Source organism: Watersipora subatra, chromosome 11 (assembly GCF_963576615.1).
Source record: "Watersipora subatra chromosome 11, tzWatSuba1.1, whole genome shotgun sequence".
Lineage (NCBI taxonomy): Eukaryota > Metazoa > Bryozoa > Gymnolaemata > Cheilostomatida > Watersiporidae > Watersipora > Watersipora subatra.
The window spans coordinates 38,745,831-38,762,090 of record NC_088718.1 but is presented as its reverse complement, the minus strand read 5'-3'; the positions used below and the strand labels follow the sequence as shown (position 1 = coordinate 38,762,090).

General features: G+C 35.7%; 1 protein-coding gene across 3 annotated transcripts in view; it reads right to left on the bottom strand.

Moving 5' to 3' along the window:
- LOC137408325 (T-complex protein 11-like protein 1) overlaps nucleotides 1-16,260 on the bottom strand; it is a 37,179-nt gene that overhangs the window by 6,807 nt on the left and 14,112 nt on the right. For all 3 annotated transcript variants that reach the window (XR_010980071.1, XR_010980072.1, XM_068094816.1), the window contains exons 6-10: nucleotides 15,993-16,129; nucleotides 12,126-12,310; nucleotides 7,635-7,766; nucleotides 6,288-6,440; nucleotides 1,117-1,296 (exon numbers count right to left, since the gene is read on the bottom strand). Coding sequence is in view for 1 of the 3 variants with exons in the window: in XM_068094816.1 (XP_067950917.1) it covers nucleotides 1,117-1,296; nucleotides 6,288-6,440; nucleotides 7,635-7,766; nucleotides 12,126-12,310; nucleotides 15,993-16,129 (787 nt within the window). In the remaining 2 variants the exon portion in view is untranslated. The remainder of the gene's footprint in view (nucleotides 1-1,116; nucleotides 1,297-6,287; nucleotides 6,441-7,634; nucleotides 7,767-12,125; nucleotides 12,311-15,992; nucleotides 16,130-16,260) is intronic.

Genomic DNA, 16,260 nt, shown 5'->3' with positions numbered 1-16,260 from the left:
TAGATATGTGCACTTATTTGACCTGTATGCAAGTAAATATATATATAGATTATATATAGGCTCATATGGCCTGTACAAATGTATGTGTGCGCACAATGATTAATCATGTTCAATTTATAGGAGAAGCACAGAAAACAATAAAAATACAACTTTAAAGCAAAGATAATGTTGAATAGTTCGAGACTAGCAACATGACAGCCCAGCTGGCAGCTTGCAAAAGAACAGGACAGCTATGGCATTACACAGATTGAGTGTGCACCGGTAGCATCACTGTCACCGGTAGCATCACTGTCACCGGTAGCACCACTGTCACCGATAGTACCAGTAACACCACTGTCACCGGTAGTACCGGTAGTACCGGTAGTACCGGTAGCACCACTGTCACCGGCCACTGACAAGCACTTCACCAGCTTCACTTTTTAACATTTGAAGCCATCATGAAAGTCAAATAAGTATTTATTGAATAATTTAGCTGCAGTTCCGTATCAGACCTGTCCCAGTTCTGAAGTATTTTAAGAGCATTGCTTATTTTTAATCATGAATAATAGCTGTGATCAATTACCCTATTTTGAAAATCAACACCTTTAAAATTATTGATAAAATACAACACAAGCCAGAATTAAAAAAACACTGTTACAGGCATTATTTTTAATAAAAAAACTATTAATTAGTGCTTTTGGTTTAATTTTTAAAATAACCCTTAGAGCTTTTTTCAGTAAGAGTACAATCTTTTCCCAGTCTGTTGAGCCAGTATGGCCCCGAAACTTTATTCCATAAATCATGTGAGGGTAGAAAAATAAATAATATAAGTCAATCATTGTTTTGATATCAAAGTATCTTCCGACATGTAGATATATGCACTCGTATGACCTGTATGCATGTAGATATATGCACTCATATGGCCTGTATGCATGCAGGTATATGCACTCATATAGTCTATGTATGCATGTAGGTATATGCGCTCATATAGTCTATGTATGCATGTAGGTATATAGACTCATATGGCCTGTAAGCGTATAGATATATCTATACGCTTACAGGCCATATATATGTACTCATATGGTCTATGTATGCATGTGCCTCTATAAACAGCCACCAAAATACATGAGATCAAACCTTTCCACAATAAAGAGCGATGCCAGTGCTGACAGCCCCTAGACCTTGAGGTAGTTGCAATTGATGGCTGCCGCTGTGGCCTAGTGACTGCCATAAAAATGTCATGATTCGTTTCCATAGCAGCGTATGCACAGGGTGACTTCTCTCTCCAGTCGCTATCAGTTTGCTCTTGTACTCAATCTGAAACAATTTAGACAAGGCTGCTGTAGATCTTCTGATATAAACAGAAATCTTTGTATCGTAAAGGTTCTGTGATACCTTACGGTTTGACTGAAGGAGAATATGCAAAAGCGCCAAAACTTATTGTGAGCTGCTTGACATTAAGAAATAGTTGTAGCAGACTTTAACAACAGGAGAATAGTGTCCTTGTAAACGTAAGCAAAAACTACAGGCAGCCAGATAATTACAACGACGAATCAAAAGTTGGATGTGCTAAAAATTGAAAACTACTAAAAGAAACAGAACAACATTTCGTTAGATCTCGTTGAAATGCCACATAGCGCAAAAGCTGTCTTCTGCGAACTGTATTGACAAATTTCAAGTTTTTTGTATTCATTATTCTTATTTTCTTTAGAGACTTCTAATCAACATGTTATAATCTACCTCAATAATCTACCTCAATAATCTACCTCAATAATCTACCTCAATAATCTACCTCAATAATCTACCTCAATAATCTACCTCAATAATCTACCTCAATAATCTACCTCAATAATCTACCTCAATAATCTACCTCAATAATCTACCTCAATAATCTACCTCAATAATCTACCTCAATAATCTACCTCAATAATCTACCTCAATAATCTACCTCAATAATCTACCTCAATAATCTACCTCAATAATCTACCTCAATAATCTACCTCAATAATCTACCTCAATAATCTACCTCAATAATCTACCTCAATAATCTACCTCAATAATCTACCTCAATAATCTACCTCAATAATCTACCACAATAATCTACCTCAATAATCTACCTCAATAATCTACCTCAATAATCTACCTCAATAATCTACCTCAATAATCTACCTCAATAATCTACCTCAATAATCTACCACAATAATCTACCTCAATAATCTACCTCAATAATCTACCTCAATAATCTACCTCAATAATCTACCTCAATAATCTACCTCAATAATCTACCTCAATAATCTACCTCAATAATCTACCTCAATAATCTACCTCAATAATCTACCTCAATAATCTACCTCAATAATCTACCACAATAATCTACCTCAATAATCTACCTCAATAATGCCTGCAGAAATGTGCAAGCCTATAATAACAGAAATAAATAAACTAGAAATTCCACTGTCATACAGCCCACGACCAAAGAGATGGCCAGAGATATTGGCAAAAATATAAAGGGTACTGATGGTTGAGAAATGCAATATTAGCAATCAAATGGCTCTGCAGTGCAATAGGATAACTGCAATGGTAGCTGTAATGTACTGGGTGTGGGTGTTATTATATACAACAATAAGCAATAATGAATGGAAAAGATGTTTATATTTTCCCCCTGCAACAGGAGAAATGCAATATTGGCCAATATTAGAAGTAAAATGCACTGATATTCTTAGAATAATCAATTTTATTAATATAGTAATAATAGAAAACCAATACAAAATTTTGTTTACATTTCAAAATGTCATAGGTAGCAATATCAAGAAGTTGTGATATTTATATAGGTTTTTAGAAAATTTATTTAAAAAGTGTTTGATCATGACAAACAGCAATAATGAAAGGAAAATATTACACGTTTATATCTCTCCCTTGCAATAGGAGAAATGCAATGTTGGCCAATATTATAAGTAAAATGCACTGATATTATTAAAATAACCAATATTGTTAATATAGTAATACAGCAATAATAGAAAACCTATGAGCGTTCATGCGTCTCGAAGATTTCTGCAAACTGCAGCAAAATAAAAGCTGTTATAAAAGTGTTATAAAGCTGTAGGCCTAATTTACTGTAATGTATGTAATTCAACAACAATAAAGAAATATGTTTATTATAACTCTGAAATGCAAAATTAGAAGTAAAATGGCAAGCTACTGTGTACTATACACAGTTTGAAAGTTGGTTGCGTTGAATGTAGAATGGTTTTGATAAGCGATCTTTTACAGAAAGCGGGTAGGAGCATTCACGCGTATAAAAATGTAGCAAAATAAAAAATGCTCTCGTCATGAAGGGGCGTTGTAGTTCGGCCCTAGCTTGTACATAAGTTGTAAAGAATTTCGGCTAACGTTTCAAATAATAAAACCTTCAGTGATTGGACAAAAAACACAGGCTGATAAACTGTGTACCACAATTTCGTACCAGTAAATCGGTCTACGCCTCAAACGGTCTACGTTTATTACAGAAACCTTCGAATAAATTCGAATACAAGTAAAAATGGCCATAGACTGATGAAATGAGCACGGTTTTCTCGTGAAATGCGCACTGCTAAATAGTTCTACAATCGGTCGCACGGCTTTATTGGCGTTTCAATTTTCGGTCTTAATTTTTATTAAACCGAGCTTTTCAAGCTTTTTGTGGCAATTTTCGTTCAAATTAATCTGTCTATTTGTGTATAATCCGATCAGATGGGTAAGTTTTAAAATAATACCGACGGTTTACAAAGACTTGGTAACATATTTAAATAGGTTTAAATGTGTTTTGTATCGTTATTATACTTTAACGACTTTACATTCCGATGCTTAAATTTTTTGATGAAATTTCTTGACGAGGGTTCGTCTCATTGTTGATGAATAATTTTCGTAAGTTGTGTGCACATGCATTTATCATAAAAACTCCCACACTTCCGCTCCGCTCAGGTGTTCGTGGGACTATCATTAAATTTACATACAGTCAAACATGGATAACTCGCCCACGGATAGCTCGAACACATGGTTAACTCGAACGGTTTCTTTGGTCCGTTCCCACGTAATGATAAATTGCTATAGATAACTCGAACTCAACACTGTTAACTCACACTGTTTTTTGCCCAATGGCTACCGAAACGGTTGTTATCGCTTTAGAAAATCACTTTATTCCAAGCCATAGAGGTAAACCTCAACTTTTCGTAATTCATAAGCGTCGTTATTACCACCATCGGCAAAATATTTTGGTCAACGACTTTTTTAAAGGTTTGGTGAAATTTGATTTATACCAAACATCCGCTTAGCGATCGCCCTTCGGAAGCAAGGTAAAGTGAGGTAATCTTTGCATGAACTTCAAGAAAAATCGACAAAAATGATCGTGGGTAAAACGCTCAAAAGGAAAAAGATGTCTTTTCTTTTGAGCATTTCAACAACGATCAAGTTTTGCCAATGTCAATCTAAAAAACGTCCTGGCAATAACATCACCTCAAACAACAAACCAATCTCAAGTGATAGAAAAATCTCTATACTTTTTGATAAAAACGTTTTAAACTTTACACTAGAAGCATTTAATTTGAAGCATGGCAATTTGTGCTTTTGATTTATATTATAGTTTGTATATGTACATGTATCTACTAATAAATAAGTAAATACATGGACTTGTGACAGTGCTCTGATAACTTGAACGCTCTGATAATTCGAACACTTTCGCTCGGTCTCGTGAAGTTTGTGTTATCCATGTTTGACTGTATATTAATATGAGTGTCTGTCATTAGTATGTCCAGTTACAATTTAACCGCTTCGTACCGGAATTGAACTCGGAATCCCTGTTCTGCAGATAAGCGTGTCTATCCAGGATACCACATGGCCCACTCGCCTTACTATGAAATAATTGTGCACATATTTATTCCAAAGGTTGAAAAAACTGATATAATAAACCCTTATTATTAGGTCTATGGTTAAAGCAGTTGTGAAAAAACTATTGGTTACTGCTATCACGCTTGAAGATCATGATTGTGTGAGAGATCATGACGTTGGATTTAATGAGAAGCGTTGTAAAACAAATTGCAGTTTAATCCATTACAATATTGGCTTTTGATTATTTGACGATACACTTTAAAATTTCAAAAAATACAAAGGTTGAGCCCATTTTATCAATTATCATTAAAACTTAGCGTTGTTCAAATCCATAATAGCATTATGATTATGATTTCAGAGATGTCCAACAAAACAGAAAAGTATTTTTATACTTTTAATGGAAATCCGGTCAAGGTCCAAAGGCAGCATTTTGTCATCTCCCCACGTCACATAATGCTCACTGAGTAGAGATAACAGGCAGCTGTGGCTCAGCGAGTGCGCTGATCCCTGATCATTATAGGGCAGCGAAAAGGAAAGAGTAAATGGCCCCAATATATTGTTATTTCTATATATATATTTCTCAAAGTATGTGGATTTGTGTGTCATTCCGGCTATAGCGTATGCTGATTATTTTACCAATGCGGTCACGCATTGCCCCTGTTAAAAAATATTTTTCGTAAGGTTCAATTACTATATCTGGGGTCAAGGCCAATTCTTCTCACACGGACAATTATTTTGTCTCCATGGGAAGAGCCTCGACATTATCTATTCGTTCGGTCAGACAAAGACAGTACGATGTCGATATCTCATTTTTGCATTGGTAATAGTATCCAGAGGTACCAGTATTGTCGCATTTGTAATGGTATCCAGAGGTACCAGTATCGTCGTACTCAAAGGTTTGATGGATAGCTTCTGGTGGAAAAGTAATATTTTTTATACACACGCACTTCTATGCAAGAATTATTATTAATTCAACATATTCAAGATTTTTATTGTTTTCTCAGTTCGTATTAATTGTATCATTACCAAATCATCTTTTATTGTAATCAGAGCAAAACCGAACTAATTTAGCAAAAGCTAAATTAACTCGGTTGTGACCGAATTAATTTAGCCCTACTTGCTAATCATTTCACATTTACATGTAAACCTTTTTATGGTCTGTTTATTATTTTGAAATTTATTTGACCTGAACGAAACATTTTCCTCATGATATGAAATTTAAAAGTTGTTTGACAAAGTTTGAAAACCTTTACAACTGTTTTTATTTTCTCTCTTAATTTATTTCAATTACACAAAACACTTCTCTCATGATATGTAGTTTGAAAGTTAGAATGACAAATGTTGTTATGTGTTAAATACAAATCAACTTTCTGTCCAAAGACTTTTTTATTACCTAAGGCAATGCCGGGTAGCATAGCTAGTTGTAAAATATAAAAGAAGCTTACAAACTGGTCAGAAGTGAGCGGTGCAAAGCCCAACACCTCAAGTTCCTTGTTAATTTCATGAGAGACATGCTCAGCAATGTTTATCATCTTCTCTGAATATTGTGATTCGGGAGTGTCCGACAGAAGTGCCAAAACTTCCTCCTTCAATCGTTCCTAAAAATACTTTGTCTGTTTAGAGGGAAGGAAAGATGACTCCATTGAAGACACTTGCTTAGCCTGTCATGCATATGTTTATAGAGTACAGTTTGTTATTCTTTCAAAGGATAAAACTTGTTGGTGTGATGGACGACATTTCTAAGTTCATTTACACATGATGTTGTTCTTGTGATTTTCAATACAAATTTTAAGTTCCTTGATGCTTTAATGATGATGAGGAAAACGAGTCCTGTACCATTTGGTGTTGATATTTAGACAACATTATTTTTGGTGATATATATTTTCGATGCTAATTGTTTTGGTACCCAAGTTTGTGCAGTTTTTTATGATTTGAACTGGATTTGTACAGATGTCTTCAAGTGGGTTAGCGATTTTATATGATCTTACCGAGTTTAATTTTTCTAAAGTTTTTGTCATACTTTTAACTAATTTAGTTATAGTTCTCTTTTGTTTTTTAATTTCCAAAACCTTTGATTAAGGTTCTTAATATACTTTGTGACAAAATTTTAGCTTATTTCTCTTACGTAAAATATGTTCAGCCATTTCTGTAGAAGGGTTGAACATGACTGTTGATGGTTTGACGAGTAATGAGGAGTAAGTGCTTCAATCAATAACTTACTTGAAAACACCTGAGCAAATCAAGTTCAAGCATTAAGAATACGAACTGCATCACCAAACAATGTTGTCAAAACATTGCAACCAAATGGTACTAATCTGCATCGAGGAAAAAGTGGAGTGAACTTTATTTGTTTGATATACTAATAAGGGTTCTTGCGGCTTCAAATAAACTATGGTAATTAAGTGAATTCAGAATTACCATACCAAGAACCTTGAAATGAATTACGCCAAACTGTGATGAACACAAAGCAAATAAAACAATTATTTTCTTTTGAAATAATTTTAAGTCTATAAAAACAGAATATTGCAGAAGAAAATATTAACGATTTTCACAGACAAACTTATAAAAGCTGTTGATTAAGCTGCATAATCACAGTAGTAACCAATCGTTGTCTAGCATCTGCGTCTGGTAGTGAGTAAGGACAAGTGAAAGATAGTCTAACTATTATTATTATTACTAGAAAGTCCAACAGAAAGTAGTAAACTGTAACAAACAAAGAGAACCAGCTAGTAAATTGGCGCCTACTAGTGTGTAACACATCACTGTACCGTGAATAGACTATATATACTCACTCTTAACTTGGTGTGCCCTGTGAGTTTATCTCCCATTTGGGTGAAAGCAACCAGTAATGTTGCAGAGACTAAGGCTAACTTCCTAAGATTATAGGCTATATCCATAAATCTCTGCTGGTCCATCAGGCAAGTCTGAAATAGCAAAATTAGACGTATGACAATGAACCTCAAAGGTTTCCCAACAAATTCAGAGAAAGTGCATCAGCATCGCATGCTGGTTGTGAACCATCTATTATATCTAGAGGTAGACAAGAGCTGGTAGATGGACTGTAAAAGTGCATGCAATAAATCGGTAATGAACGGAGCATTCGAAAATCACATTCGAAGCTGAGATTACCAAAAACAACCCGAACACTTGTGGCTATAAAAGCAACTTTGTGAAAAGTATTGCTCAAGCGCTTAACCATGTAAGTAAGAATGGGCTTCACGCATAACAAATTTACCAATATTACACGTATTCTCAAACAGCAGTAACTCTAGAGCTAACGGGTTTGTCATGAGACAGATTGTTATGCTTCTTTGTATTTCGGCCTATCAACCCAACGAGCTTTTAAAAATTTAGATATTTTACAAGAAGCCAGTGTACAAAGACTAATCACTTACATAAATTGGCATTTCTAGGTTACAGATGTTTATAAATAATTTGTGGTGCCGTGAACTCATTTAGTCTATAACACTGTAGCATTTTTAAAAGTATCATTAATGATACAAACTAACATTTTAATAACTTGTCTCGGTGTCTTCCAAGGATCATCTAGGTTCAAGCCTTAGGCTTCACAATCAGCCCAAAGTTTAATCGCTCATAGCTGACCAAGATAATGTTTATGAGATGCAACAAAGTAGTGGCGCTGCGGAAAAATACGTATAGACAAATCTTTAGCATGAGAGCCAGCAGTTGAAGGTCTAAGAAATACTGCATTTCGAGGGATTCCAACTAACTTCGTTCGGTTTCGCATTTTGACACTAACACTTTTGCCAAATGGCCGTGCTGGGGCCCCTTGAAATACTTGTGCACATAGTTATTCTCTGCGCTATATCGGCACACCTGATGATCTTTCAAAGTACATAAGACTGACAGGGCACTAGCGGAGTAGTGAGACACTATGAATTTATAGGTCGAGAGTCAAACTAGTTAAGTGCATGACCTCACAAGGAACATATGAGCATGCAAGCTTTGACTTATCTTGGAAAGCTGACTAAAATGTCAAATTCATATCCACTCATTGAAATTGTTAACGTCTTTGTATTTGTTGCTAGAGATGGCCTAAATTTAATAAAATGTTGCGAGAGTAATATGCACAGCTGTTAATAGTCTCATAAAGAAAACCTGTGACTGCACAAAAAGTCGTAAAGACATTAACATCCACACACAGCTTTGCCAGGGCAGGTGGCATTGTTCAAATTAATACTGTGATAGTAGTAAAGTTTTATTCATAGCTGCTGCCTGTTCCAAAACTTTCCGACAATTTACGAGGCCGAGACCAGAAGAATTCACACTTAGTTTCTCGAGCTATTCTTAAAAACTTTTGTTAAATACTTTGGACAAGTAGAAAATTATATTTTATGTGCTTGATTCGCATTACATACCACGTAGCTTGCACAATATTATCCATAAATATAAAAGACTTGAAGCAATCTAAATAGTGGAAAACTTGTTAAACACTTTGGACAAGTAAAAAATTACATTCCACGTTTATCAACGATAATTCCGCACATTTATCATGAAAGTTCATTACAGTATTTGCTTTGTGTATTAGCTTACACATTTTATCGGTAGGTGTCAGCCAACTAAAACATGCTGACCAAATATAAAAACAATAAATGTAAAATAAACAAACAGATTCATTAAGTTAAAATAGTATTCGCACTACATACAACAGCTTGCACAATATTATCCATAAATATAAGAGAAGAGATTTGAAGCGATCTAAATAGTGGTGAATTTTAGTGAGCTGATCGAGCTAGGAATAGGTTCATTCTTTCACCCTCCATGAGTACACAACTAAAATATCAGTTAAAATTATTATCCTCAAGACTGAAATAAAATTGCCAGAAGTGAACTACTTTAAGAATGACTTAATCACATTTCATGAGCGGGCCAACACCGAGACAGTTTATTGCTAGATGTGGCAGTATATTCCATGTTTTTCAGGTTCGATTAAATGTAAATGCATTGTGTGAGCAAAAACCCTTGATGATCGAGTATGTCTCAGCATACTGCAATCAGAGGCTGTACGTGTTTTTAAGAGCTTTGTTGTACAGACAATGGCTCTGTGATCTTGGCTGAACATGTCTGAGTACAGTGGCAAAGGGAACCTCAACAACTGGAGACATGCCCAGTTGCAAAAAGCAAGTAAACATTGGATGTTATTCCAGTTACGCTGGTGGCCTTTCTGGGAGATTATAACTAATTTTTTCTGCGTAGACATGCCCAGTTGCAGAGAGTAATTTAAGGTTGGGTGTCTTTCCTGTTACGACCGTTGGTCTTTTTTAGCAATTGCACCCCAGCCTGTTGTTTGCCATGACTGTAAGTGCATTGAGGAAAGAATAAGACAAAAGTTGATAATTTCAAGGATTCAATCATTTGATGTATCTTAAATTCTTGATGTAATTTAATATTTTGTCCGACACAGGAGCAGCAGGCCCAAAATGGCAATCATGAGAATCTAATATGAGTGCATCAGTTATTCAAGTTGTATTTTTATTACTCACTAGAATATTGGTGAATACAACTGAGTCAATTGTATGTAAAAAAACTTAATTTGTAGTTGAACAAAGATGGAACATTAAATTCTAGCTAAAATAACTTTAAAACTGCTCATAAATGAAAATTAATAAACATACTACACTGTATGAAATAATTGACCAAAAGCTACTTCCATATCTAACAAAAGACAAGCATTAACTTGGAGCTCAAAAGCCCGAAAAAATATGAGCTCAAGCTTTAGTTCCATGCTCAAATTTTTAACCTTGCTCAACTATTTTACATTATCAACTATTGGCTAATTTTGCTAATTATTATTTGTAAGGCTAATATTAATGTACCACATCTGACCTCTCTTGAAGCTCAAATGCACCTCAACTAACCCTGTTGAGAACTTTGTGTATAGCATGCAGGCCTTTAAAAGTAATAGCTGCATAGATCCAAAGGCAGAAAGTTATTTTGCACTTCATGTGGTCAATATGCATAAATAACGATGTGAAGAGAGGCATATGTATGGTAAGACATGGGAAGCTTTGCACCACCATCTAGTGTAGAGATGTGGAGAGAAAGAGAAAATGTGTGAGAGAAAGAGAGAAACTACCAGGTCATTCTGTGATTCTATTCTGCTTCAAAAAACTAGCTCAGCTGTTAGTGCACGAGTAATAAATCTCTATAAAGAAGATAACTCCTACAATCAAAATGACAAATGAAATCAATTATACCAAAAATTGTCTACCTGGCAATTGAACAATTGCCAATTGAACAATTGGCAATTGAACAACTAGAAACGTGAATTTTACAAATATGAAACAAAATCTCCTTTTCCAAGCTTGATCTTGACAAATTTTAGTCTAATGTGCAAGCCAGAGGTACCCTCCAAGCCTAGGAAAATGCATCTTGCTGTGTGAAACTTATAGACTCTATTGGATACGTAGCCTACACTGTTGATAGCACAGACTAAAGAGACAAGGAAATGCACATCCACCCATTGAATAGGAATGAGCTAGGCCAGGGGTCTAGCAACCAGCGGCTCCGGAGCCGCATGCGGCTCTTTCATCTCCTCGTTGTAGCTCCCTCCGACTTTGGATTTTTTTTTACCATACGCCAAGTAATTTATAAAAAATATAGAAGTATTATTACTAGATGTTGTAATATAATTTAAAATTTTTTTTCCATTGTGATAAATCAAACATGTTTTGCTTGTTATGCGACATTATTTATGCTATATTCTTATTAGTACCTTATCACATGATCGCCATGTGGATTTAACTTTAACATAAAAGTACAGAAAAACGCACTATCAGATTTGCCTGGAGGACCAGATCGCTACGAGATACCTTCTTATATTATGTCAACGAACTGGGTTGAACAATTAGAATTCTAATAAGGCTGGCCAGCCACTTAGGGCCGCAATATCGTCAACAACATTACTGACAAACAACAACACTAATACAGGTAGTACATCTTATAACAATTTATGTGCTAATAAAACCGCCCAAATTATTTTTATTGTTCTTTGCAAATGTGTAATTTTGTTTTCTCAGCAGTTAAATCGTTATGCACACCACACCTTTTTGTTTTATGGTGTAAACATGTTATAAAAGCATTACAAGCTAAACAAAACTGTTACATGTATTTATTTATTCTTTTATTCAAAATATCAAAGGGGGTTGGTGGCTCCCACTGCGTTCCTTCCTGCAGAAAACGTGTCCAAATGGCTCTTTGAATGGAAAAGGTTGCCGACCCCTGAGTTAGGCAAAAAGTAAAGTCATATTTCTCAGTTTTACCTCAGGAAATATATTTCCGCTCCAATCTAGAAGCTCCATGAAAGCGCCGTGAAGAATGTTGACAGGAGTGACATTCATAGCTGTTAAGTTGGTGTTAAAGAGCTCGCTGCCAGCTTGTTCTGTCAGCGCCTCGTGGCTACGTTCCAGCCATTCCCTTGTGTATTCAAGTCCATCAACACCAGACCCTGACAGAAAATGGAGTTCTTAGCGAACATGGTCACTTGAATGGCCTGATGACAGCTATTGCTAATAGAAAAGCAAGAGCAAATAGAGTAAGAATCTTAAAACGAGTATCACAAATAAATTTAAGAGACTTGAATTTTTTTCAATAAAATTTTAAAAATAATAAAATCATTTAACTGTTAATACAACCTTCTTTTGCTTCATGGAAAAAATGTAACTTCAAAATTTTCTGTTCTCGCTTACTTTTAAACCTACATAAAGCAAGTAAACACAATTTACTGAATGGCTGCTTGATAAAATGATTCGATTGACAAAAAGAGAAAACTCTTAAAATAACCAACAATTCAAATATGGTTATGTAACTACAAGCTTTTAGTCGAAACTTCAACCATCAAAACTATTTAAGAGTGCGACGATGTAGTTTGTATGACAATCATATCCAACTACCTAATGGGCAATTATTTGTGTTGGATAACCCTATCCAAATGATTCGGCTTAAAGTCAAAGTTACAGATTGGGTTAAGTCAAGGTCAAGACAGTTTTTATGCCAGCTGTAAATGTTAAGGGCTTCCTGTAAGGATCTCGTATGCCAACGTACTTCACGTGACACTTCTTACCACGAACCTCAAGCCGTAAGTTCAAACCTAACACGGCACAGCTGACAGGATAGGAGAAACATAATTAAATACGTGCACATCTTGTATATATTACTTGTGAACAAAGTAATTTTTGTTTTAAGTTTCTAATTTTCATTGTGCACTGCTTTATTGAAAGTTTTACTGTTTTCTTGACATTTTCTTTGTGTTGCGTGCGTCGGTCCCACCTACGAGAGGCTGGCAGCGGTGGGTGCTTGTGTTGGTAATGTTACAAGCGTAGTGGTTCATCGTGGTGCCAGTGGTGGTGTTTATTTGTGGTGATTGTGGTGTATACCTTCAGCTATAGTGTCTTTTTCTGCGTCAGTGATTACTTTGGTGTCGTGTTAGTGTACTAACACTTCACATTTTCTTTGTGAACCTCCGTGCTTGGCGATATTGTGTTGCTTTATTGGTGCACATTGTTAGTGGTGTTACTTCGTAATTATTTATAGTGCCATGTTTGAGTGTTGTGATATTGTACCAAACTGTTCATTTGTTATTTAAAACTGCAGTTGGAATTTTTCGTCATGAGTACTAAGATAGATGTATCGTCTTTTCCTAAGCTTGTTTTCTATTTCTGATATGAGTCAATCGTTCAAGTCTTGGCTAATTGCTGTTGAATTGAACACTTTGTTCCTAGGTAAAGAAACTTTCTAGCTGGCAAGTTGATAAGTTCTGTGGTAGATCGAGTGCCATAGGCAGTGAGGGTATTGAATTGTTACACACCTTAGGATTTGACATTGAATTTGATGGTGAAAATGCTTATGGAGATGCTTTGAAATTGTTGCAAGATCATTTTGAGCGCAAAGAAAGTATTATGTTAGAACAATGAAATTTGTTAATGTAGCATGAGCTAGGAGTGACAATGCTGTAGATTACTTGCTAAGGGCTGAGACATTGAGCAGGACTATGGATTTCGGAGATAGTGAAGATTTATGTGAACGTTTTTCAGTAGCTTTAGCTGTTAATGGCCTTAGAGATTCATTAACTTGTATGCAGTTGTTTAAAAAAGTACTTTGTCTTGGAAAGATTTAACTTCTAAATTAAAAGCTAGACATTTGACCAAAGAGTCGAAGAGTCTGTTAAGTGAAGCAAAAGCTGATCGTTTTAATTCTACTAATTGTGTCTCAAAAGTAGATGCTGCTAAATATGCTTATGGTTCTAGTTGCGATATGAGTGCTGGCAATGAAGCCGGTGCTTATTCTGTCTCAGCAAGGCCATGTAAAGCGTCGACTAATTATGGCTAGCAACAGCAGGGTCGTAGTAGATACCATAGGTATGATTACCACTCTGGTTATAGGACTAAAGAATCTAGCAGATCTAGTGTCGAAAGCAATGATTCTGATGTGACTAGGCATAAATATCCAACAGGTATAGTAGAGATAAATGCCCTAGCTATTATCATTATCGTTCCCGTGACTCTAGTGCTCCTATGATGGCAATAGAGGTGGTAATGACAGCCACAGGTTTCCTAGACCAAGGTATTACATGCGTTACAACTTTCCTGTTCGAGACAATAAAAGTTGTTACCACTGTGAGAAAGAAGGACATCAGGTATGAAATTGTCCAGATGCTCATTGTTTTACATGAACATCTATACAAAGAGTGCGGTTTGCAGAAGATAATCAATGTATGGCAGTAGTAATAACATAGTTCGCACTGTGAAAGTGAATGGTATGGATATATATTTCACTTTTGACGCTGGTGCCGAAGTTTCTGTTTTGACAGAAAGATCCAGGAAATTGTTAAAGTTACAACTGGAAAACCCGAAACATGTTTGGTGGAGCAGATAGTAATCAGCTCAATGTCCTAAGAATGTGTAATGCTAATATTCAAAGTACTTATAGATCTATACAAACTCCAGTATATACTGTCAGAGGTTCAAAAACAAACTTGCTAGGCCTACCACAGATGCGTAGCCTCAACTTGTTAGCTGTCATTGATCTTTAAACTCTCAAAAGCTTGGCCCAATGCCTGGGATTTTCAAGATAAAATTGAAACTTGATGCTGAACCTAAATGTTTGCTGCTGGATTAAAAACCAAAGCAAAGTCTGAGCTAGACTCTGTTGGCTAACGATATCATAGAACCTGTCGAGGATTCAACTGAGTAGTCTAGTTCTAGTCTTACTACCTACTGTTTGTGAGTTTTGGGTGGCTGATGGGTATGTATCCCTGCGCTAGTTTTAAATAAACATTTTTGGCCCATTAATGCTACGTTTACCATAATTTAAACTAATGACAATCTTGAAACTTTTTTAGCGGCATCGCTTTGGGTGCTTTCTTCTACGATTGCGCTTGATTCAGCTTGTGTGTGAATGCTATAATATAACTGCTTCTGCAATAATTAATTGTCTGCGCTTTACTATTTACTAATTGTTACTTGCGAACAGTTTTCCGTGTCATCCGATGGAAGGACGTGTTGGATAACCCTATCCAGATGATTCGGCTTAAAAGTCAAAGATATAGCTTGGGTTAAGTCAAGATCACGACGGTTTCTATGCCAATTGTAAATACCAAGGACTTCCTGTAAGGATCTCGTATGCCAACGTACTCCACGTGACTGGATCCTGGACTCGACCACTTCTTATCACGAACCGCATGCAGTAAGTTCAAACTTAACAATTTGATTTAATACATTTCACAATGATCTCTAAACAAAAGCTGATGATAGTTCAAGTATGATTACAAGTGACTCGACTACTTCTGTCAGCCAAAGATGATGAAAGGATTCTTATACAATGATGAACATGAACACCACACTCGCATATTTTGTGTAATTTAGCTGAAAAATTTAATACTTGGAATGATACTAACACTTTTCCATAACAGAGGTATTTTTGGCTCCGCATTGTATGCATGCCCATTAAAGGCCAACTTTATGATATGAATGAAAGCGCTTCGGTAAGTTTATAGTGAAGGAATACAAAACACAAGAGAAGCACCACTAAATATGAGGGTAAACTCAAGCTAATGGATATGGAAAGGTGCTAGATCACATGTAAGAAGATGAAAACGATGTATAACATAGAAAAGAAATTCTACTGAGAACCTTCTTGTTTGGTTAGGAATTCATCAAACTTTCGCCTCTCGTACTGAATGCTCTGCTCCTTAAGAAAAGGTCGCATCTCACTCATCGTATAGTTTGCCATGTCCAACTGCATCACATCCAGCAATCGAAATATCTCTCTGTAACATATTGTGGTGCTATGCTTGCTATTGATACATTCAATAGGCTGAAGATGACCCACGCTACGTATATGATTGACAGCTGAAGATCAATGTTGAAAAAGCCTTGGTAATTATAATTTAACACGTCA